General features: G+C 38.2%; 2 protein-coding genes across 2 annotated transcripts; one reads left to right on the top strand and one right to left on the bottom strand.

The window, feature by feature from the left end:
• Nucleotides 1–1,136: 1,136 nt before the first annotated feature.
• LOC108664990 lies at nt 1,137–14,810 on the top strand. Its single transcript, XM_018151701.2, has 7 exons — nt 1,137–1,246; nt 5,538–6,928; nt 7,353–7,549; nt 8,004–8,119; nt 8,497–8,627; nt 9,548–9,594; nt 10,424–14,810. The coding sequence occupies exons 2-7, from the start codon at nt 5,552–5,554 to the stop codon at nt 14,418–14,420; spliced, it is 5,865 nt and encodes a 1,954-aa protein (XP_018007190.1). The 5' UTR covers nt 1,137–1,246; nt 5,538–5,551; the 3' UTR covers nt 14,421–14,810.
• A 4,136-nt stretch (nt 14,811–18,946) lies between these two features.
• Nucleotides 18,947–25,559, bottom strand: LOC108664998 (coiled-coil domain-containing protein 134). Its single transcript, XM_018151709.2, has 5 exons — nt 25,362–25,559; nt 21,223–21,344; nt 20,649–20,733; nt 20,287–20,468; nt 18,947–19,932 (listed from the first exon to the last, which is right to left on the bottom strand). Exons 1-5 carry the CDS (start codon nt 25,453–25,455, stop codon nt 19,765–19,767), a joined length of 651 nt encoding a protein of 216 aa, XP_018007198.1. The 5' UTR covers nt 25,456–25,559; the 3' UTR covers nt 18,947–19,764.
• Nucleotides 25,560–25,972: the final 413 nt, after the last annotated feature.

The following is a 25,972-nucleotide window of genomic DNA, read 5'->3' as shown; positions in this document are numbered from 1 at the left end:
AACGTTGTTTGAGGTCAGATTAATAAATCACCAAGTTATAAATTCCATTGAGAGTTATGGTGCCGGTGTTGTAATGTGGAAGCAGTAGTAATCGAGATCGTAAAGGCAAGTTGTTCACATTTTAAGGCGCCGAAGCCAGAAAGAAAGCCAAAACTGGTGACTTGGGGAAAGGGTAACGTTAAGCAAATGAGACAGGACACTACTTGACCAAAACACTCTGGCGGCAAACGTGTGAGCAAATTTGTTTATAAGTTATATTTGCCTAGAGCATCGAGGGCTGACAATGGGAAAACTTGAAACTGTCGCTAAGACGTAACCGTGAGACACCTTTACAATCGGCGACACTAAAGCAATAGCGACAGTAACAGTACTACTGCGACAGGCGATCCCAGTACACGTCATGCGGCAACAACCGCTGTAAACAATATACTACAACAAACGTTCGTGCGTGAAAGAGATACGGTCAATCACGACAGGTGTACGATTATACGGGACAAGAGCGTAGAAAGTTTCCTCCACTTTTTGAAGTTTGGTTCCATTTTAGTTCGGAAAATTTGTGAAAGTCCATCACATGAAATTGTTCAATTTGCATTCGACTGTGTTGAGTGATGTTCAGTCGGCAAGAAAGACGACATATTATTCGTAATATTGACGTAATCGTACTAATATGTCGTCTGTGATTGGGACTGTTACGCAAATGTTGCATTTTTTTCGTTTTAATCGAAAACGAAATGACGTAAAAATCCGTAATAATTCTACTAAAAATCCGTAATAATTCTAATAATTCTACTTCGTACTGTGACTAAAAAGTTTTGTTTAAATCTGTTCAGTATTGATTTGACAAAATTACACCTGAAAAATCTGCAATGAAAGTTCGCTGCAAAAATTCGATTAAAAAGCTTCTACGAGTGTTAACCATGAGTGCCACACATGAGTGCTGCCAGTCACACAGCCACATTTTATATTTTTCAAATCAAAAATCAAAGTGCTATTGACAATAAATTCGCCGTAAAACTGTCGAATTTACAGCCCGCTTAAAATAGAACAAGTATCTTAACAGTATATGGGGGAAACCTCGAATGTCAAAGATTTAGCGAAAAAGCATAAATTTCTCCAGAAGCGCCGGTCCGAGAACGTAGGGTCCTTGCGGAAAGCCAACCGAACGCGTCGTTGGCCATTTTGCTTGGGTCGTTGGGCGTCAACTCTGTCAGCGTAAGGCGTTGCCGATTCTCCCTCGGACATCTGTGTGAGTCACTGAGAGCAAATGGAATGTAGGAAATTATTGTTGCTAACTAATTGTAAATTTGTGATTGTCCACTGCTAGTCACTACTTTTGTCGTCTGTATTTGAATAATTATAAATGGAATGTGTTATCCTAGTGTCCTACTAAAATATATATTGTCAATGGCAGGGTTGAGTTGAGACTTAAGTGAACTCGTGATTATGAACAAAGTGGATGATCTGATTATATCTTAGTTTGGCATCTTGTATATTCAAGTCATTCAAATGAGGACTGAGGAGGAGAATGGAGATTGGGGATGTGGGAAGGAGTGGGATGTGGCAATGTGGGAAATCTGGGAATGTTTTGAGTTGATGTTATTATGTTTTGCATGTTATTTTGGTGCGAGGCAGGCCATGCCGGTATGGGACCGGGAGCATTGAAGTATATGTAGGTACTGGCGTACTGCGGCTTGTTGAAGTTGAAAATTTTATGAAACATGTTTGCAAAGTCACAAAGTGCAAACTGCAATTTTTTCAATCAAACTAAAAATTATGGCATTAGAGTTGCAAAATTTCACACCTACTGAAATTATATGATATTAGAGCTGCAATATTTCAGAAAAAATAGGACCTCTCTAGCCCTGGAAAGCAGAACCTAAAAGCTTAGAAAGACCCGGAAATTTCCACTTTCAGCCTCATTTCAGTCCACAAAATCAAAATGCCAAAACAGTTTAGGTAGTAGGTACCCATGGTCAGGAAGATGTGCCAGGTGCGCGGGAATTTATATTGTCATTTTAACGACCTGCGCGGCATAGTGGCAAACCAGAGCTTTTTTAGAATCAGTTCATTTTTAATTTTCTCATTTACTCAAGATTCAAGCCAATTTCCTATGTATGATAATGCTGGTATCCAGGATACTTTACTGGTCTACTAATAGGACTCAAAAATGAACTTGAGGGAGAGTCTAAAAAACTCTCTGCTTTGCCACTATGCTGCGCGGTGCGCCGTACTATGCCGGTAAAAAAATGCGCCGTGCGCCGACAGCGCCGTACTTTTAGAAAGCTAAAATAGTTTAAATATGGACGCGCGGCAATGCAAATTACGTAATCACACTGACCGTACACACAAACGTGTATCTGCATTGTGTTGTGGTTGGATAAATTGGATACGAGTTAACTTAAATTCAATAATCTCTCTTCCAGCAAAGTTTGCAAAATTCATTAGCTGCATAAAATACTCTCTGCTGTGGTGTTCGAGTTCTGGTTGACATGAAAACTTGCGGTTCCAAAAATGGCAGGAAAGCTCTAATCGCGCCGCTCTGAAGGCAATTCATATAAATAATAATATAATCTACGCCTACGCTGGAGGAAGTTAAAACTTCAGAGGTGGAACTAAATGCAGTAAATTTGCAGTAAGTCAGAAAATACCAGAAAAATACCAGATTTAGGCATATATACCAGATCTAAAATATTCATACCAGAAACCTTTGAAAATACCAGATTTGTGAACTTTGGTATAGAAATATTTTATCTGGCAATGCTGGTTCAGCGTTACTTGAAATCATCTACAGACGATGTTGCCATTCCATTCAGATGAAAACTGTGTCTAAATCAGAACTGTGTCTAAATCAGAACTGTGTCGGACGGCTCCGCGGCCCGCGCCGAGTGCTGCACGGCGCGGAATCGATGACCATGATTTGCACAAACGCCTGCGCGAAAAAAATATAATTAGATTGATTTACGCGAGAAATTTCCCTGTTTATATACATCTTCCTGAGTGTGGGTAGGTACATGAAATAGCTAATTGTATTTTATCATCATCCTGATTAACAATACATCAACTGGATTTGGTCCAAAACAAGCATGGAAAACATCTGCCTTTAGGGCTGCGACTAGAGGTTTCCCGCCATTTCCGAAACCGCGAGATTTCCGCCAGATGAATTACCTCCTATCCAATTGTTAACAAAAGTGCACAATCGAGCCGCGAGATTCCAAATGTATTGAAAATTTGTCATGTTGGAGCCGCGAGATTTCAGAAACAAATAGAAAAATTCCAATCCTGGTCCAAAATGTGAAGCCAGAAAATAAATTAAACATGCAAGCTTAAGGGTAACAATATGTTATCAATTTATTAATGTGACAGAATATGCAAGTGCCTTGGGTGAACCACAACTGCAGCAGCATGCATGAATGAGATACTTAATTAAGCCTTGCAATTTAGCTCTGACTTAGTCTGTTCTATTCACTCTATGTTGTGCAATTTACCTAATGATTTCATTCATGCACTTGTAAAAAAATTCAGGAAGTCAATATCTGTGTCTTGCCAATAATTTTTGACCTGTTTTTATTTTTTATTTCAATTCAATAAGAAAGTGATGTTATAAATCCTAGAATAGAATGATATTTCATATTGATGGCACACAACCTCACAGGTACAATACCGTAAAAGGGGGTAACTTAGATTACTTTTTTTTTAAATGTCATTTTTTTACTAGCTAAATTAAACTTAAATTGAAACATGCAAAATACAGGTCTATTCTATACTCTAGGTTTACTCACCATAAATTGCTGGCTCCTGCCTCCCATAGTTTTGAAATTTGATGTAATTTCAAAAAAAGTGATTGTCTTTGTTACCCCAGCTCTTGGGGTATCTTAGACTGGGTGGTAAAATCAATTATATTTTTTGGTAAAATAACTCCAAATAACTCCAGGTTTTGGTGCATTATAGAACTCTTCTAGTTACACACGAAAATGACAAATTTGAGGAATGTGTCATAGTTTGCAAATGGGGGGTAATGGGGGTAAATTACCATATATAACATATTTTAAGATTGATACACCTATTAATTTAATGTTTTTTCTTTGTGTTTCAGACTCTACAGTCTTATATATGGTAATTTTAACTTAATTTCCAAGCTGGTCCATGTTACCCCATCAGGGCTGATATTAGGTGGTCTAAGTTCCCCTATTCGGGGGCAGCGCCTCCCATTTGCAAACTATGACACTTTCCTCAAATTTGTCATTTGCATATGTAACTAGAAGAGTTCTACTACAATGCACCAAAACCTGGAGTTATTTTACCTAAAAATGTAAAAATTGGAGGGGGTTCTACAACAGGCTTTAAATAATAGCTCTTTTTTGTGGGTACAATTTTTTCATTTTTTAACCTATCAGATATGCATAATTTCTTTATCCTTCTATTGTGTTACATAGCCTCAGTATTAGGCCTTTAATGCCCATTGACAACATTTTTTTATGTTGAATAGTTTTTGAGTTTTGGGGTTTTTTGTTAAAAAAACTAAAAGTGGTCTAAGTTACCCTGGGAGTCTTAAGTAACCCCCATTTAACGGTACATAGTTTAGTCTTCAGCACAAACTGATTGGGATTGGAGGCTTTTTTTGAGCAGAGATTTCAGGTTACCATGTATGGTAACTTGCCCACATAAAATTTGATACAAAATAAGAATATATATATATATATATTAGTGTAGTTAGGCAGAAGTTCTTCATTTATACAGGTTTGGTTGAAGACCAGAGCGTACTTTTTATTTACGATTTTCTTATTGTTCTTTTCTACTTGCTTGATAATGAATATTGATATATTCGAAACGTCGCACTGCAATAAAATGTCATTCGGTAATCTACTTTTTGATCTCCAAGCTCCAGCTAGAAATTTCGTTCGGCTTATTGAAAAGAACAATAAGAAAATCGTAAATAAAAAGTACGCTCTGGTCTTCAACCAAACCTGTATATATATATATATATATACTGTCTTATTTTTTCTCATTTCCATTATAATTTACAAGAATATGACAAAAACAATTGTGTGCAATTTTTTAAACTAATAAACCTGCTGTTACAGTCTATATATAGCACTCTGTCTCATGTGTGGAATATGCAAATCTGTATTATAAAAATTTCAAAATTGTCTGTTACCTAGTTTTTAAACTATCAAGTTTTGTGTTGACTTGATCTTGTTTAGTGGAAGTGGCTCCACAGAAATCCCAAATTTGCCTTTTATTTCATTTTTGTTCAGATTAGTTATTATTTTAGTGAATCTTTGTTATTAAGAAATAACTTGGTATATATATTTTGGTACGTATATATATTTTCTGCCAAACCTTGTTGCTTATTACAAAGTACCAATCAGCTTCATGGCTAAGCAGCTAGGCCCTTTCTATGTGTTAATAAAATATTTATCCCTGCATCTTATTGTGAATGCAGGTGATCATCTTCAAATTGCAATTATTAGATTTTTAGACATTTTTCATCACAAACTTCTATTATCTTTTTATGAATCTACTTGAAAATTTTGCAGAATATTGGCTGGCAATGACAATGGCTGCCAATGAAGCCAAGCCTACTGAAGAAGCACCCTCTCACCGAAGCAGCAGTAGCAGCAGCAATCACAGCAACAGTAGTAGCAGTTCAAATTCTTCTGATACAAGCAGTGCCAGCAGCAGCACTTCATCTTACTCAAGTAAACTGCCTGGTCCTCCTGAGGAATTGGAGGCTAAGTTGTCTGATTCTGAAGGCTTGTGTGACGAGTTAAAAGTAAATGAAGAAAATGACAAAGATGTCCCTAAAGTGTTGGAGTCTCAGGAGAATATGTTTATTGCAAATGATCTGTTCTCTCACAATTCTCCATGTCCAAGTGAAGATGGCTTTGAAGGTTTTTCCAGCCCAGCCAGGGAAAGGAAAACTTATTTGAGTGCACAAACCAATTCTGAAAGTTCATCAAAATCTGTTTTGAATTTACAAAGAGAAATTTTTGATACTTGTGAATCTGAAGAAGAAAAAATTGACTCCTCTTCTAGTGATTATGAATCTGACCATGGTGAATCTCATAGTGATTCTGCTGAAAAAATATGTGAATCTTTAACAATAAAAAATGATGGAGCTAATCTATCTGAAAATGATAAGACAACACAAGAGCTAGCCAATGATGTTCCAAAAATTGAAATTTGTGAGAGAAACAAAACAAAACTGTCTCCTGGCATGCAGTCAGTTGAGCAAATGACTAAAGCAGCCATTGGAGAAGTGGTGGAAGCTTTAGATGATGACACAACTGGTGAGGCTGTCAAGCTACCAAACAATGTAATCAAGAAAATTATAGAGAAGAAAGAGGAATTACTTATTGAAGGCCCCAGTAAACTAAGCATTGGCAGTCTGCTTTGTACTGCTAGAAAAAATGATGCATCAGCCTTATTGAAATCTAAGAAAATTTCACTTAACCCTGATATGAGATTAGGTATTGACCCTAATTTGGAGCCATCAAGCTCTAAATTAGATCAAAATTCACTTGCTCCCAATGACACTGAATTACATTCTTCACTAACTGAAACTGGCAAGAGTATCACCATCCCAAAATCAACAACAGAGAATAGTTTGAAGACTCAGGGTTTTTCTCCTAATGATTTTGGGAAGAAGTTATTTAATGGGACGCCAGACCATATCAAACCTCACACATCCTGCCCCACATCCTCTGAAGAAGATGAGGAGGAAGAACAAGAAGAGACAGATAAAGATGGAGAACCTCCTTTGCCCATCCAAGCAGAGGTGGTGATGTCTGAAGGCAGTGACAGTGAAAGCCAAGCACCAAATGAGAAGAGGAAAAATTTCTCTAGTTCCTCCAACTTGCTAAGACCACATGAATTTCTGAACAATGGCTTGAATGGTGCTGACATCTCTGAATTACTTCGAAGCTATGTAAGTACTATGAGATGAATGGAATTAAAGGAGTAATCAATGAATAATTCCACCCAGTTACTTGGTATTGCATGGCTGTTTCCATGCAAAAAATGCTTACAATTTACCCTCTGACAATTCTTTACATTCCAACAAGTCAGGATCCCCAGAACACACAAAAAATGGCTAATTAAAAAATCTTGAGTTGCCATCAGCCGTTATGAGCTCTATAAATTGACATTTTGGCATATGCCGCAGTAAAAAGTCTGTCTGAATCCTACCATCAAACTTCATAACTGTCTCTACCCATATTATTCATAACGTGCAGTTGTTGCTCCAATAAGGTACTTCTGTATTTCCTCTCATTAGCAAATATTTTGAATATTGTTATTATTGTGGTACCAATAATGTAAAGAAATTAAATTCAATTTGGACGTTTGTGCAGGTTGGGGGAGATCAAAGCGGTGAAATGGTTCAGTTCCATCCCTCAAGTAATGCATTGCCCAAGGCATGCTCAAATTTATCCTTGTGGCAGCTGGACTCTGTCAAACTACCAGCCTTTGTTCCTTCACAGAAAACTCCTGACTGGATTCGTGTCACCATCCCCCCTGAGGGGTACAAATGTCACAGCTGCGGTGACACGTAAGCCATCAGACTTGTTTGTATATTTTTTGAGCAAATTTTTTATATATGTGTAGGTGTTTTTTAACATTGAAGGTTTTTTCTAACTTCCTAACAGTTTTTCATATGCAGTTGGTAGGCCAATTTAAACTGTATCAACTGTACTGATCATATATGAAAAATTTAAGGCACCCAAAACAATTTCCATGATATAATGAGACCTACCTTGGCTATCATGCCTCAACTATGTTATAATGTTTGTACCCATCATCAATGGTTTACTTAAACTACAAGATTTGTATTTCTTTGTAATGTTTATGTTACAAAAACTCTCAAATAATTACATCTACGATTCATAGGTCTGGAAACTGCTACTTGCTTAACGTGCATTGTGACCAGAAATTTTTAAGGAAAAAGATTTCCTTCTAAATAAACCATTACTATCATTAGATTAAGCAAGTGTTTTGTTTTGCAGGTTCTTTTTGGATTCGTCAAGGGAGTCTCACATGCAGAGACGCAGTCTGCTCATCAACCTGGAGTGTGGCCCATGTGATGCTCGACTGACTTTCTACAATAGATGCGCCCTCAGAGGTAAGGCAAATTATGATCGTTTGCTGAGTGATTATTTTTTTCCTTAGAATCACCTCACAAATACTTAGTTTCATTTCATTCCATTTTTAAATTATGTTATTTTTCCTCATCAGGGAATTGACAATTCTATGGAATTGGCAGCCAGTTTGCCAAATCTGTAGGTCAGCATTTCATTGCTTATTCAGAAAATTGGATGTTAGAGCTGGAACATAAATTGGCAGAAAGTCTGAAAAGGGTTAGGTCAAGTCTGGTCAAGTTTCTTTATATTAAAAAAAAACTTGGCTGACTGACCTAACACCAGATTCCTATAATATAGAAATGCTGTTTCTACAGATTCGGCATGACATATACATTAATATGTGTTTTGGCCTGTGCAGAACACTTGCGCATGCACATCATGAAAGGCGAGGATGTTGACGATGACACCGTGGAGGTGCGCTCTCTGCCAGTGCACATGACGCCCCTCCTGCAGCCTTACGTTGTGCCCGTTCCCAGAGTCACAGATGAGGTAAATGCGGGTTTGCTTAACCCAGTTATCTGCTGGGAGGTCTTCTAGTCACCAGCCCCTGATATTTATACAAATATCATTGGCAATGATTAATGGATCTGTAGATAAAGAGTCAACCCATTATATATTTATGGTAGCTCTGTTTACTAGCTCAAATTCGGCCAATTGTGGAATTTGAAGCAAAAAGTTATAACTTTTTTATGACTTTGATGATAAATATACCTTTAGACAAATGGGGAGTGTGATGCTTACAGTCCAGGTAGTATCTAGATTCCTGTTAGAGTTGTGGTAGGCTTGATTGCCTCTCTTACTATTAAAGTCATCCCTGAAAATTTCTGCGTCTAGTTGACAGCATTGATACCTGAGAACACCTGTGAAATATTAAAAATAGCAGAACTTAAAAGTATCATTCATCGTGAAAAAAGTACAAAACTGATTATAACACTGATGAATTTCAACTGGCTAAAGTGAGACTGAGTCTTTGCAAAATAGAAACTGCTGTAAATACAAGCTGGCGTGGCTCATGAAGGTCTCAGTCCGTACTGACACAGTATCAGGTTGTGTGCCATGCCAGGTTCCGAGTAGTGGAAGACAAACAAGGTTGTAACTTCACGTGATTAGAGCATAACCTAGGCATCGTGCACAGATATAAGCATGAAGCTGATTCTTTACAAATATAAGCATAAAACAGGCATCGTGTAATGATATAAGTTAGTGTGAATCATATTTTTATTTGTTTGTATTCAGTGTACAATGATGGCTGCAGCTAAGTTGTTTGAAGTCTACTCATAGCGACCGATTAAGGCGTTTTTTTTCCTGGTTAGACGGAGCAAGAGCTGTGTTGCTTTTATAATGCTTTTTGAAGGATATCTGAGTGCCTGATTTGTGTAAATATTGCTGATGTATTTTTTACTCTGCAGATGACGCGGTCGGTTGGAGAGAACGATGGAGTGGTGCAGACTAAAAAGTACGAGAACACTTTCTCTTTTATGCTACAGCTATTCAATTCTATTAATACCCTCCCTCTCCTTCCCTAAAAAAATATTTATTACTAAATCGACATTAGTTACCTTACTCATTTTGATTTAATGTAAGATTGAATACTTGGTCAAATTTGTGTGTCATTGAACGGTTGATAATCATTTATCCATCATCGACTGCACCGTGCAGCTTGCTCTGTGTACAGAATTTCAGCACCTAACGTCCTCAGTCAGTTTCATGTTAGCAATATTTTTATTTGAGCGCTTGTGTTAAATATTGAAAATGAGGTACTTAGTTCATTATTTGCACTAGTGCGCGGTAAATTGCATATAGATTATTCTTTCTATATATAGTCAATATTTAATATTACACAAGGACTACTACACACAGGACATGCATAGCCTATGTCCAGCCTCTGCTAGCAGAGGCTCAAGGACTACTACACACATTGTAATACTATTGTATGAAACAATTATGGGCATATCATTTGTTGATGCCACTAAAACAACAGCATTTTCATAGTGTAGGCGATCGCCTCTGCTAGCAGAGGCTGGACATAGGCTATGCATGTCCTGTGTGTAGTAGTCCTTGATATTACATTAAATTTCTATCTTTAAATGTATTTTAATAATTAATTGAATTTAATTATTTAGGATTTTTATTTAATTCTTTTTCTGTAATAAATCTCTTTCGTATAATTATTATATAACTTTCATATAGTGCTCATGTGTAATCTAACCTTCTTCACACATTTCCTAGGCATTTTATGATAGTTAACCTTTTTCACCGACATCTTAATACCACTTACATTACAGCTCGTCATGTGACCGCATGCTGAGGTGCTTCATGTGCGACCGCATGTTCTACAGCATACGTGAGCTCATGGCACACATGCGTACTGATCAGGCCTTCTCTGACAAGCGCGTTGAGTGCCGAAAGTGTCAACTGATCCTGCCAAGTGTTTGTGCTGCCAAGGCGCACATTTTGACCCACCCTCCTACCAACGAAACCAATATTTCCGTGTGTCCCGAGTGCGGCTCGCTGTGCGAGTCGCCACGAGATTTTGTGCACCACATCAACACGTGCGGTCACCACTACAGGCGCTCTGGTATCATTTGCAGTGAATGCCACGTCTGCTTCTTCCGTTCCGATGACGAGTTTCTCTCGCATTGGATAAAGGAACACTGCAATAAAAGTTACGAGTGTTCGGTTTGTAGCAAACGTTTTGAAAGCTTAGTATTTCACAGCTGTTCGACTCCCGGGCAACAGGTGCTAAGTGCTTTCAAATGTGTGCTCGACTGTCCACTCTGTGATGAGTCCGTTCTTGTCGACACGCTTGAGCACGACGACATTCATTTCCAAGTGCGCGAGCATCTCGACAAGAGCCACACCAGAACCATTAATCGTGTTCACTATGTGTATAAGTCTAAATTCTGCAGCAATGCTTTCCGAAGTAAAGACGAGCTACGCGCACATCATGAAAGAGAGCATCGAAGGGATAACCATTATCGCACGAAGTCGTGTTCCCTCCACCACACCGTCGTGGCTGCCCAGCAGAAATATTCTATTACAGCAAATGAAGTCCGCTACTCTGAGCAAAGAGGAGCTTTGGTCAGCCTGCCTATACTGTTGAGCGCCGAGGAGCAGGAAGAAACGCGCTTGAGGGAAATTCCAACCGTCAGCTGTATCTTGGATAAAGATTTATTCCCTGAGATGCCTAGTGCTGTTGACCCTTTGACAGGACAGAGAGTTACAGTCGTTGATGGCGTGAAAGTCGATGCCTTGACTGGAGAGGTTTTGAATGCTGTTAACTCGGACACCCCCAAGAGTAGGCCTAGTTTAGACGATGGTTTCAGCCCGTATGTGTGCTACAGATGCGGCCTCACGCACTCCGAAAGAAAGAAACACAAACGCCACGTACGGAACTGCACAGGCGAGATGAGAGACCGAACCTGTCGCGTGTGCCATAACAGCTTCAGGGGCGAGAATTTCGTCCTACATTGCCGCTATCACATGCAACAGGGCATCATCCTGTGCATGTTTTGTAACGCTGCTCAATTTGAATCCATGGAGAGGCTTCATAGCCACTTCGAGAAACATGCTCATGAGCAATTCGTCTACCCAGCTGTGTGTCCATTCTGTAGCATTGTCATGCCAGATGTCGCTTCATCGTTATCTCACCTTATCGACAAGCACGCTTTTCTAATGAATCTTAGCTCAAACAATTCTAATAATTCCAGCATTACAGCTGTAAGCTCATCTCAACCCGTGATAATAGCAGCAGCGCCCGAGGCATTTGTACCCTGTGAAAGATGTGGCCGTAAGTTCCAAGGCGGTAGAGCCTTGTCAGTTCACTCCCTATCGTGTCACACATCCGGCAGTGCGGCCCAGTTGCCCAACACGCGCCAATGTCTTGCATGCAAGCGTGTCCTGACTCCTGAGACAATAGGCAAACACATGGCTGGTCACTTGCAAGATGGCTTCATTGTATGCAGCTTGTGTGACGGTAAGCCTATTGCCTCCAGCGGAGACTTACTGGAGCATTTAGAAGAGCATGTTTCCTCGCTCTCATATCCGTACTCTTGCATCATGTGCCAACTAAAATTAGAAGATCCTCAGGACGCTCTTGAGCATCTCAAAGAAGAGCATGGTTTGGGGCATCTTGCTTGCCCTGAGTGTGACATGAATTATACTTTCAGCCAACAGCTTGCTCGGCACACTGAAATTGTTCACCGGGTCTGCCAGTACTCAAAGCGCCGTTATATCTGCTGGATCTGCCGAGCCTATGACCACGTCAAGAAAGAGACACTTATGAATCATTTTTCAACTGCTCACGGTCTTGAACGATCCCAAGTTAATGAGAAAATAATGATCAGAACAAGAGGTCAGGGAACGATGCCAACTTCTCAATTTGTACCAACTAAGCAAATCAATAAGAAGAAATCGTCAGCTAGTGATAAATTCCCTGATGAAGCACAAGCTCGTAGTTTCTGTGAAGTATCGCCCACTGGAGGCTCCATCAATTCAAGTCCTGAAACGAAACCTCCTACAATTGTTAAGGATACTAGTCCCCCTGCGACGAAGCTAACATCTCCAGCTGCCACTCCGTCATCCAGTTCTGCCAGCGTTTCTCCACCTGAGAAAAGTTCCATACCTATTATTCCTCAAAAGGTCACTGATACGAAAAATACCCAAAAAATAATTCGAGTTGACATTAAAGAAGCTCTCATTAAACCACAAGTCACCAAAGTGAGAATAGAAGAGGCCACTAATAGCACTGTAGTTAAGCCTGCTCCTAAAGTTAACGTTACAATAAGTACAAACTTAGCTAAAACGAACACAAATATTCAACCTACCGTGTCCATTTCTCCATTGGAAGTTGGGGTAAAACGGAAACTTGATACAAGTTCTGATGGTGAAAATTCATCTGGTGTGTCCGTTTCCAGTGACTTGTCGTCAACATCGTCTAACTTAAAAAAGAAGAAGAAAACTCATCAGTGTAATTCGTGTAGTTTTGCGACAAATTTCAGAGAAAAGCTGGAACGCCATAAGCAACGACAACACGGATCTCCTGTCACTGGTTTTCTGTGCCAAGAATGTGGTCAGTCGTTCGTAGTTCAACAGTCACTCGTGCGCCACATGTTCTTTGATCATAAAATCAAGTGGCAGAGCGACCTTGCCTCACGTAGCGAGTCGCCTGATGTGAAGCAGCTAGAAAATCCAGACGAGCAGCCCAAGCAAATGGTATGCCTAAAGCGGCCTGCTGGGCAGTTGGTATTGGATTCAAATAAGATGAGACGACTGAGCAATAATGACCGCCCCGAAGATAGAAAAACGATGTTGTCCAATCTCCCTAAAGTGACTGCTCGCGGTCTCTTCGGTTCAACTCGACCGGACAGCAACAAAGTTATTGTCACGCAAAGTTCGATTATTAGAGTTGAAAGAAGCAAGTCAGTTGACGGAGCCCCGACCGTTTCTAAAATTATTGCCAAGCCTATTGGTGAAAAAGGCTTCGTGTCAGCGCCGTGCCTAAAATCTGTTTCAGTAGTGAGTTTTGGAATTAATTCTGGTGTTGGCGAGCTTCCCAAGACAACTTTGATATCCGGTGACGGTAAAATTCACCAGAACCAAAGCACCTCAAAAACCATTGTTGTCGGCAAGCCTTTGCAAGTCCAGTCTTCGATCGTCAGTTTGCGGCCTCCAGTAAAGATCTCGTGTTCGTCCTTGGGATCTAACGCCTCAGAGAAGTCCAAGTCCGCCTCAGCTCTCACATTTATGAATACATCAAACTCCCCTGCTGACTCCTCACCAATCGTTTCTGTTCGGCTACCTTATGTATCTCTTGGTTCCCCACCAGGAGCATCATTAGTAAGTACTTCAAACGCCTTAAAATCAGCAAGTGATAGCTCGGCTGTCGTTCTACCAAACCAATCGAAAATTTCAGTCACGAACAAATCCCAACCTCCGCCTCGCTCTTCTTCAGCTCCTATCCCACAGTCCGCTAATTCTATTGTAACAATGTCCGCTTCGATCCCAGAAATGCCCGACATTGAAACCTCCGCTTCCGGTGCTCCTACATCAGCTGAATCAATAGAAGATGAAGTCGTGACCCTTGATGATGATGCCAACGAAGAAAGTTATGAATGCGGAGTTTGCAACGAGGAATTTAGTTCAGTAAGTGAACAGTACAGTCACATGAGGACGCACGGCATGGCATTCTTGCAGATTGGTCGTAAGCACAGGGCTTTACCTGCGCCCGGTGTCAGCTCTACAAAAGATGAAAATAAGGAAGCTGAGTTAGATTCCCCATGAAATATCGTGATGCGCAAGTTGCAAGCGCGTTATTTCGACTCCCAATGAATCTCTTAACACCGTTGCTTGGACTCGGAGTAAGTTGTCTGATTTTTAGGCCCAATCTTATCGTATAATAATTGCATCGAGTTTTAGCTTGGAACTATCTATTGTTGTCTAACCTTACCTTTGTGGTGAAACCTATCATAGGAGTCCAGACGCTAGTCCTTCATGGAGTTGTGACTTTTTTTCTATTGTATTTGTATTTCCAACTACAGATTGGACCTTATTTAATCAAATCATCTTTTAAAATAGGGATTGTTCAACACTTTTTGTGCGGCTAAATTGGTTGTTATAAATGCTGTACATATCTAGATGACTGATACAGTGGGGGGAAATAAATATTCGTACACTTGAAAAATCGTATTTTAATGTATGTAAGTACACAAACTTAACAGGAAAAGTGATTTAAATTATGTATAGAGACGCATAGTATTCAAAAATACTATTCTGATGAGCTGAATAAAGGGTATTCAACCAAGTATTAAATTAAAATAATGCGGATTTATTGTTTTGTACGAATACTTTTTTCACCCCGAAAAGTGAACATGTTGCATTGTTTTTTGTTGCATTGAGATTTAATTTCTTTTGATAGTATTTTTGAATACTATGCGTCTCTATACATAAGTTAAATCACTTTTCCTGTTAAGTTTGTGTACTTACATACATTAAAATACGATTTTTCAAGTGTACGAATATTTATTTCCCCCCACTGTAGGTAACTAATATTCTCCTTATTGGTCAAAAGAATCGAATAGTTTAGGTAAACTGTTCGATTTCTCATCGTGAACATTTAAATCTCAACTCTAAAAAGAGACTTTTACGCACTGTGTCGCATGACACTGGATTATGTGTCACTTCATTGTACAACCGTGTAAGTTGACTAAAGTTCTGCGATATTTTATATTCATCTGTGATTTTATGTCCAGTTTAAAGTGTACCGCTAATCTATTGTTCTTACCTGGGCTTGTGACAGTGCATGAAATGCGGCAAGGAAAGTGTATTTTAATACCGTCTGCAGTTCCTTCAAGATTTGATGCCTTCAGTGCGGTATTTGGGCGTACAATTTTACAGTAAAAGTCTCATTTTATTTACTGAATATAGATAGCAAGTTATGTCTTTAGAATCCTCCAATAACTTATTAGATGGTATAATGCAAACTGAACAGGTGAAACCGTTTCTGGAGGATGTATTTATTTGGTTATTTAGGAGTATTTTTATGTTTGTTATTAATAAGATGTTACGAGAATTCCCTATAAAATGGGTTAATGTGTAATTTCTCATTACAGATGTAAAGAATTATTTGAGATAGAATAAAATTAGGAAATCAATATGACTCCAGATTACTTAGATGTGTTCTTATTATTATCAATTGGTTCTGATAATTCAATGAAGGTCAGGCCACGTGTCTCTCTTATGGGAGTCAAGTCTTGCTATTTTATTTTCCTTGCATGTCTCGTCTCTCTACCGTCACTACCGTGCTGCCGGCCATCGTCTCGTAGGAGCCACCTCTTTTACGAGTTTATTAGCCACTTTCCTATCCTTTTTTCGTCTCTGAATGAGCAACTCTGCTTCCGTTTCGCCGACTTTATGCTCTGGCAAATAATGCCTTCTTTCTCTTGTTCGAAAATAATATTTGATTTGTATAATTTGTGGTTTTCCAGATCAACTGCCCTACTGCTTATGAATATAATTTGCGAACAAGAGAAAGTGCCGTGTCCACTTTACTCCAAAAAATCACTTTTAAAAGTACTTCAAGTTAACTTATAATACGGCTCAGCTCCCGCAACCGATATGCTTCCTCTTTCTTCCCATCGAAATACGGATCGGTGGGCGAATTTCCTTGGAATGCTTACTATTTTGTAAAAGATGTAGAAGTTTTAGTCAGGAAAATTATAATTATGACCCTTCACACCTTAAAATTTATAAACACAAGTTATAATGTTTTTTTTTTTTTTTTTTTTTTGAGGCAAGTTGTTGAAGCAAAAAATGAGAATGACCGATAACGAAGTCATATTACGATAAAGATAACTTTTTTATCTCTCAATCGGCCAATTGTTTATAATCACAATTATTCTCGCGATTGTGAATGGAGACTTTTAAAGGGCCACAAAATTCCTATGTTTTATAATATATTTATAATTACCGACGACTCTTTCCATTACTCATTCAGTGATGCTCCAACATTTCGTTGCACAGAACTCCTGACCGCTGCACCTGTCGTTATCGACAAGTGTGATTACGAGCCGCAGGCAGAGCGGCCGACACAGATTTTGTTAGGTTATTTTCTCCACGGTGGAGCCAGCCATTAATGTTCGTGTACACTGCAGGAGTTTTCTGTCGCGTATCTATGCTCGTCAGAAGTCCTTTGAGATTTCGCGTTCCTAAGTCTAAAAATTTCGCGTCATTTTTCCTGAGCGTACCACCTTGAGTTCGCGGTGTCACAGTTCTGGGGTTAAGCTATCATGTAGGCAGATCAGTTGTGGAGGTAAGCTATCATGTAGGCAGGGCAGTTGTGGGGTTAAGTTATCATGTAGGCAGGTCAGTTGTGTTACGCTATCATGTAGGCAGGTCGGTTGTGGTGCTAAGCTATCATGTAGGCAAGAGTCCTTACATTTATCTTCTCTTTCTCATGTAGGTGGTCGACGTCTCGTGTAAGCGATCTCTTGTACGAACGTCTTTTTACTGTTGCAATTCACCTGCCTACATGTCTTATTCGGTACCGTAGCGCTGCTATATAATACCTTGTTCTTTCAAAACGTGCTCGTGCGGTTGTTTTACGCAGTATTAGGGCGTAAATGGAGCTAATTTTTCTTGTTTTTAGGTTCTGAGAATAACACGTCCAGATTTTTTTTCGTATCATATAAGTCAGCTATATTTCGTAATCAATAAATGAGCTGTAACCTATACCCCAGCAGCTCTTCTTTTGAAGAGTTATAGGGTCGCATTCAACTTTTCTTGCTGCTGATACATTAACCAATGATATTTGTATCTAAATGACTGTAAACTTAGATACCGTCAGCAGACAGAGGGATTAAAGATATCAAATCGTTGACATTTTTTATTGTTATCGTGAAATTTTGCTCCGAGGGATCTTACAATAAACAAAATATTGTAATATTCATTACAATTTTTTTACCACCCGATATTAAAAAAACTAAATGTAAGTTACAAGCTAGAAATTCGCTGGCACCAAGTATATGACAGTTTTTTAGCCCGCTCCCTTGCTTCCTAACACACCTAATCAAAATGCAGGCTGCCTCTTATACCGCAGCTGATATCAGGCTTATTAATATTTTGTATATATCGCGTTGACTTGTTCAGCTTCGTATTGACGTTATTAGGTTTGCATTTGCTCCTTATTTTAGTCCTGCAATACTCAGCTGTAATAACTGAATCTGTATAAATGTTATTTATCTACCCGTGTTCACCTATTGACCTTAGTATTCTTCGAATGTAAATTCATGTAAATAAAATTCAATAATACTGAATTATATTCAGACCAAGGCCCCTCCATTTATCGTAAACTCGTATGATTCTTGCATCGATATGAAATCGGTTCAGGGTTAGCTCAGACCACATTTATTTTGATCATTTATGGTACGTATAAAGAGGATTGACTGGAGTTAAAAACGAGAATATTCTAAAATTGTCTTCTTATAAACTTAATTTTTCTCGTTGGCAGTATATGGAGTGCCAGGAATAAATTCCAATTGAATAGTAATTTGGTTTTGAGTCACTATGTACATTTTTATATGAAAAAATAAACATTCATTCACACGTCATGCACCAAAAACCTAACTTGGCCGGATGGCTCGACAGATTGGTTCATTGGCTACACTCTAAGAAGTATGGTGAAAAATCAGTGCGATAGTGATATTCATTTTGCATTTAGCTCGTATGAAATGGAGTGCTTTATTTATGGCAACTTAATTTTACCTCAGTTATGTTTGGCTGAAAATCCGTTAGTTTTAGTCTCAATTGATTGATCCACGATAACAATTTACGAACCTTCTCAACTCGGTTAATTCCTTAAAAGTTTCAACTACAAGAAAACGGAATCGTCGACGTGAAAAATAATTTTATCCGCTCAATCAATACAATTATTTCCTTCATTAACGTTATATTTGGTCATATTCACCGCTTTCAAACTAAATAGTCTGGCCGACATTCAGGTAAATTGATGGGGAAAACATAAGAAGTAATTGGCCCTGTCCATCATTACATCATCTATGAAACGTCCACAATAAAATTTGCGTAGGTTGACCCGCTTTGCACCGCCAATTCCAAACATTGCACGCCAACTTTATTTCTCGAGTCGACCTGCTAGTTATAAAACAACGAATTCTAATGACCAGGGCCTATACGTTCAAAAAAAGTTAAGAGATCGTAAGTTCATCAGCCAATCATTGACGGCTTTTCAAGCAAAATCCACCAATCATAGACAAGTAAATAGAGCGTAAGTACTTACGTTCACTTAACGAGTTTTGAAAGTATGGCCCCAGAACATCTTAAAATAACAATTTTTTCATTGCATGTAATCAGGCCCTGGTCAAATTTCCAGCCCGCAATACAATTTTTTGGCTTCTTCTGATTAACACCAAATTGCCATCGGCCATAGAAAAAACCCACTGTGACATAGAATTAGCAAGATATGTATGTATAGGAGCAACAGCTTAGCTTTTCTTATGTCAAAAATACAAATTTTTGTGTAACAATATTCAAGGAATTACGGTCAAAGCTAGGCTTCTAAAAAATTAATCCGCATCAACCAGACTAAAATAAAGAGACTAGCAATAACTGAGAAACTTATCTAAACTAAATGGCACTAACCGATTTTGTGTCATGTTCTTTCAACATTCAAAAGGAACAAAATATGCCATGTCCATGACTATGGGTATTTTGAAATAAGGAACTATGAAGAAGACTAGACAGTTTCAAAGTGCTTAACATTTTAAAGTTAATTTGTAAAAAAAAAATTCAAAGCTCTAACCAAAGACAATGATTCTATACAATAATTAATGAAGTTAATTACATGTACTAGAAGTTTTTACAGACATGCATAGTGCGCTCCTTGGTCAGGATATCGACACAAAACAGTAACAGGTGGTCAACACTGAACACTACTTCGCCGCGTACAAGGGAATTTATAAATCGTCAACACCTATTAGGCTAAGTGAATCAACCAATTTCTTGAACAGAATAAATGCTAAGATATTTAACTCAAAATAAGGATGCAAGTGAATTTGTGTAATTCTCAACACTTATTGTTACATTGAGGTACAGCTAAGACGATAGAGTGTTGCTATAAATCGCCATAGTGTCTGGACAGAGTTGGTCCTTTCTTGAAACTTTTTTTCTTTCTTGCTTTGGTTTTCTTTTGGGCTTCATTGGTACCAGTAGGTTGTTTCTTGTTTGCATATGGGTTAATATAGTCTGGATCACGCTCTGCAAGCCCCAACTCTTGAGTCATCTGCAAACAAATAGCAGTTTTTGCATCGATTGCTTCACTTCATACCATTGAATATTGCACAACTACCACCTTTGCTATCAATACAATATAAAGGAATAGCTCATTTTTGTCATTTTTCAGCAGAACTTTTATAATTAATGTCAATTATTATCATTATTAAAAAAGAACATAAATTTTTAAATAAAACCTCAAGAACTGATTGAGAAGTTTAATTATAATCTTACAGTAGACCATCACTGAACTAACACAATTAATTGACATGCAGGCCACCTTAATTAAATCAAATAACAACATTTTTGAGACGGCATAAATGATAGGGATGCTAAGGAGTATAATGAATAAAAGTATACTCACCAAGTGCACAAGACGCCGAGTATTTTCTGAGAGAAAGGACGAGTGAGCAGTGAAAAAGACACCCCAAGCAAGTAAGGTCTTGTGTTGGTCTTGTAGCTTGTCTAACACCTTATGTGTTAGAGAAGGCAGGTGAAGAAGAACTTCACCCAGCAGACAAGTTGTCTCCAAAGTTTGAGAAAGAGCTGAAAAATGGAACATTCACCATTAATACACTACATATACACATATTCAACTGATTGCTGTGCTTTTTTCATAACATTGTTTCTAATTTTCATCATAATCCTGCTTAAATAAATGATGCAGTCAATAAAAGCAGTTTGAAATTTTAGTGAAGATAATATTAGTTACTATACTGCACATACCATCCCTCACATCCTCTTGTTCAGGAAACTCATTGCCAGGCACGTACCCTGCAAGCCTCAACTTCTCTTGACTTGAAGATAGAACCTGAAAAAGAAATAGGACTTGGATTAAATTAATAATTTTATCAGAAAAAAATGTCTACATAATAATTTATAGCTTTCTCAAATCATCCCATAATATTGAAAAAAGCTTAAGTTTTCACCTTCATATATGTCATAACATACTGGTCTATACTTCACAAAATTATTTACAAGAAGAGCGGAATATGAAGAAATGATAATATTTTAAATGGAAAATACTATGCATGAATATTTTCAATTAATAATTCATAGATTAATTAAATTATTAAACTCTTCAAAACCCTAAACAACTTGTGAGCCAAGGCTTTCAAGGTTATTTAACAGAGTCAATAAATTATAATGGCACTTCTAGTGCTTTTTCATCTAAATATAATTTAGCAATTATTTTAATTAGTTTACACATGCTTGGGAACAAACCTAATTTTCAACAGTTTATTATGAACTTTTCTCCTGCTGTTTCGGATTGATAGGAAAAAAATAATCGTGAACTCACTTGAAAAACCTTTTCCAAAGTAAGAGTTATCATTTTTTGTTGCTTGGTACTATCAGGCATAGCCATCAATGTTTGGACAGCTGCTTGGTGTTCCTTTCGTCTCTCATCAAATAAGTGTTGGACTGGAAAGAAAAATTAAATTACTCAGTATACAGCAGCCTACAAATACATGGAAACTTTTATAATTATAATTATGCAATTTTCAGAAATTTGTCCCTATTATTCATTTATTCCAGCTTGACAGCCCTTGATCCAAAAGTGGAGAATCTTGGAGAACCCATCTATGACTGTGTTGAGAATGCCAGTACTCACAGATAATTTTACCAGTTCCAAAGTCTCTTGAGTAATTTTTTCAGTAAAAATGTCTTTAAACTGACACATTCAATATGCGATTTTCAGAAAATTTTGCTTAACATTCCAGATTGATTTTATTTCAAGGTTTGAGATGAAAATTAAGAGAGTCAGCTTCACGACTATTGAAGAAATATATAAATGCGTGATTTATGAAGAGTAATATATCTATTTCCCTGGCCATGAATTGAGCTTTCTTGCCATTGTCAGAGCCACAAGATAAATTATCACCCATCTAATAAGACAAGTGTATAGGTAATCAAGCCACAATATTCTAATGTTATTGAAAATATGTTGCTTTGGATCAGTGGGATTTTAATAATTAATTAGAATTTCCAACCTTGAACCAATTTCATATATAAAATTGAACCCTGGAGCCTGGATTTCATACTTCAAAGCTGATGTGGAATGTTAGACAAAATTTAAAAAAATTGCAATAAAAATTTTTTGAAGCCGTGGTTTCATGGATTTGCCAGCCGTGATTCCATTTCTTGGAGCCGTGATTTAATTTCTTTGAGCTGTGAATTCTATACCTCAGCCATTCAAAGCCATTTACAAGCCGGCAGCCATGAACTTTTTACTAAGTCCCGTGCACATGTCACCCCTAATCTTTAATTTTACCCTAAAAACAGTCAATGCTAACATTTGTCTTGTTGTTGTTGTTAATTGCCCGGGATCGCTGCACGGCGGCGCCCCAGCAGAGGCGGCGGCTCCGGGGGAGGGGGAGGGAGCGGGGGTTCCACTCCAAGGATGTCGGAGAAGGATGGGAGCGATGAGAGGAAGGCCGCAGTCGGTCCGGGGTTAGTCCCCAGCTGGTTCCGGCAAGAGACTTCAGGATGTTGAGGCGCGGGCGGGCTCTCTGGCATTTCGCAGCGATATGTGGCGAGAAGGTGAAGTGGGGGTCAAAAGTGACCCCGAGGAGCTTCGGGGTCCGACAAAGTGGAAGGTCGGATCCCTCCCAGCTGACATGAGGGTCAGTTTGTGATTGGTGGGTATCGGAGGTGAAGAGGGTGGTGTGGGATTTGGGAATGGATACAGATAATCCCTTCCGGCGAGCCCACGCAGCCACGTCGGAAGCGTGGGAGGTGAGGACTGCACATTTGTCTTCACCACTTGAGTGGCAACTGCATGAACTGATCACATGATAATGCAGTCTGACTGCTCTGACGTGACCACAACTACGCAATCTATAAGGAAATGTTTTAGGTTGACTTGTTTTTGTTACGTTGTGTAGGATATTTTGGTTGGATTGTTGAAGCAGTATGGATTACGGACATTGAAAATTTTTGAAAAACATTTTTATTTTTTATGGAGTAAAAACCTAAAATTTCTCATCAAACAAAAATACTTGACATTAGAGCCAAGAGATTTCATACCTTCTGAAATTATATGATATTAGAGCAGCAATATTTCAGAAAAAATAGGACTTTTCCAGCCCTGAGTTAGAGCCTAACACTCTAACCCCAAGTAGTAAATTCAATAGAAGCAGTAAGAAGCCTTCTTTAAATTTGACAATAAGCAAATGAATCTAACCAATTTTACCTACGTACTTCTATTGCCTTTTCTTAATTTATTAAAACATTAATGAGAAAATTTTTCTATTTTAGCCTTCGATTTTATAAAATCACCTCATTCACCTGTGCCTTCAATTTTATAAAATAACCTGTGAAATGTCAGAAATGGTTGGTTTTGATGGATGATGGTAATATTGAGAAACTTCTTTCTGATATTAAAAATAAGATCTAGGAACACACATTTTCAGTCAGAGGTTAGAGCAGTAAATTTTAGATAATTAATATTCAACAAAAAACAATTACAAAAAGTTAGTTCCATTATCAGCTCCATATTTTACATAGGGGTAAACGCGGTATATTCCATCATCGTGGGTAATTCCGTCACCTCTCTAGTTTATCCTTTATATTAAGCTTTGTTTTAGTTCCATGCGTTCATTGATGGTTGAAATGGTGATGTCATACATTTGCGCGTCGAACTAATGCCAAAACACTAGGTCTTGGCCATCTAGCGGGAAAATATTGAGATCCAAAGAGAGACAATGCACGCTACCCAGTGAGATCATCGAAAAATGTGTCAAATTTGACAGTTGACCTTGCTCTACCAAATAGTGAATAACTGTTTGTATAGGAAGAATATTATGGTTTGAGACTTTTAAATACGTCTGTGAGTATATTAGGAATCCTTTAAGTATAGGGTAAACGCGGTCTATTCCGACATTGTAGGTAATTCCGTCACTTCTCTAGTTTTTCCTTTATATTAAGCTTTGTTTTAGTTCCATGCGTTCATTGATGGTTGAAATGGTGACGTCATACATTTGCGTGTCGAAATACTGCAAAAACACTAGGTCTTGGCCATCTAGCGGGAAAATATTGAGATCCAAAGAGAGACAATGCATGCCATGTGTTGTATCCCAATACAGCTCACACAGCAAACGGAATTCGAACACATGGATGTCGGCAATACGTATCAGTTAAATTTGAAGCGCTGACGCAATACGACTCACCACGTGTCGGATGTTGCCACACAAAATGACGGAATATAAGGATTTGGTAGGTTTCCATTCTAAAGGCTTTTTAATAAATATGGCAACATTTTGTGACGTTTCATCGTTGCTGACACGTAGTGAAGTGTTTTGAGAGTCATGTGAAGGCAACAGAACTTACGTAACGCATACGGTTTTTTTTATAGTTTTTCATTTCTCGATGCGTCCTTAAAGTGTCGGAATATACCACATTTACCCTACTTGTATTTGCTGATTTCAAGTGGTAAATTAATAGATGATTAAGTTGAGAAATGGATTTAGACACATGAAAACTAATTCCGTCACAACTTGAATTGGACACACAGACGTTCCAAGCTATGTACAAAAATTAAAATTTGCTTAATTAAAAGCTTAATAGTTGTTAATTAAAAGCATAATTAAGTAGTGTTCAATATTCATTAGTGTTCTAAATCAAAGCCGTGTTGTATTCCAATACAGCTCACACAGCAAACGAATTCGAACACGTGGATGACGGTAAATGTGGAAAACATCTACCTTTAGGTCCATAACTAGAACTTTCCTGCCATTTCCGAAACCGCGAGATTTCTGTCCGATGAATTACCTCCTGCCTAAGCCTAATTGTTAACAAAAAGGTACAATCGGGCTGCGAGACTCCAATTGTATTAAAATTTTGTCACGTTAGAGCCGCAAGATTTCATAAACAAGTAGAAAAATTTCAATCCTGGATGACGGCATTACGTATCAGTAGAATTTGAAGCGCGGACGGAATACGCATCACCACGTGCCGAATATTGCCACACACAGTGACGGAATATAGGGATTTGGTAGGTTTGCATTCTAAAGGCTTTTACATAAATATGGCAACATTTTGTCACGTTTCATCGTTGCCAACGCGTACTAGTGTACTACGGTGTTTTGAGAGTCACCTAAAGCAAACAGAACTTGAGTAACGCATAGGGTTATTTTTTTATAGTTTTTCATTTCTTGATGCTTCCTTAATGTGACAGAATATACCATGTTTACCCTACAAATGCAATTTTGTTTACCATTTTTCTAATGCTCAGCCAGTTTTTAATTAAAATTATATTACCAGGACTTTAGGAAAGTTACCTCATTCAAAACTTATTCATTCAACTTTCAAGTTACTTCCACTCCAGTGAGTCCAGTCTGAGTTCTAGTGACTTGAGTACCTAACTTCTACGTTCTAGAATCTAGACTAGGCTAGGTACATGATTTATGGATAGCCTAAACAACAAATAGACATACTTACATATAAGGAGATCTTTTGATGCACTTCCATCGCTTAAGACGATAGTTTGGAGAAATGAACTGAGACACAGAAAAGCACAAATTAATCTTTTCATTATGATGAATCTGATTCCCGAATTACTTAAACTTCAAGCCTTGAAAGAAGTTCGATGACGGCTAGGGGGCCGGGGCTAGGCAGTGTTTTGCTTACGTTGATACATTCCGGTCATTCTCTTCCACGATACCGGAAAATTATGCGTGTATAAGATTATATGTAAACTAGTTCAACCATGATAGTTAAATATATATGACAAAATGGAAGTACCTTGCGCAGGCTCAACTAATTTGTAAAGAAAGAAATTTAAAAGCTCAAGATCAGTAGTAAGACTGCATGGAATCCAGACTCACTGCTGAAGAACCTGAGTATGAATATAAATTTATTAACACAAATCAATTAACAAGATTGTCCAATTCCTAAGACATTCATGCTATTCTATATATCAAATTTGTTGCACATTATCTGGCGGAGCTTACATAAGCATAGATTTAGAATGGCCAAGCCATACTATTGCCAGTGACGCCAACTCAGGTAAGCAGATGCTGCGACACCGCTAGGGTGACGACGCATGAAAC

Source organism: Hyalella azteca, unplaced genomic scaffold (genome assembly GCF_000764305.2).
Source record: "Hyalella azteca isolate HAZT.00-mixed unplaced genomic scaffold, Hazt_2.0.2 contig13225, whole genome shotgun sequence".
NCBI classification, from domain to species: domain Eukaryota; kingdom Metazoa; phylum Arthropoda; class Malacostraca; order Amphipoda; family Hyalellidae; genus Hyalella; species Hyalella azteca.
The sequence above is the reverse complement of the archived record's forward strand: the minus strand, read 5'-3'. Positions and strand labels throughout refer to the sequence as shown.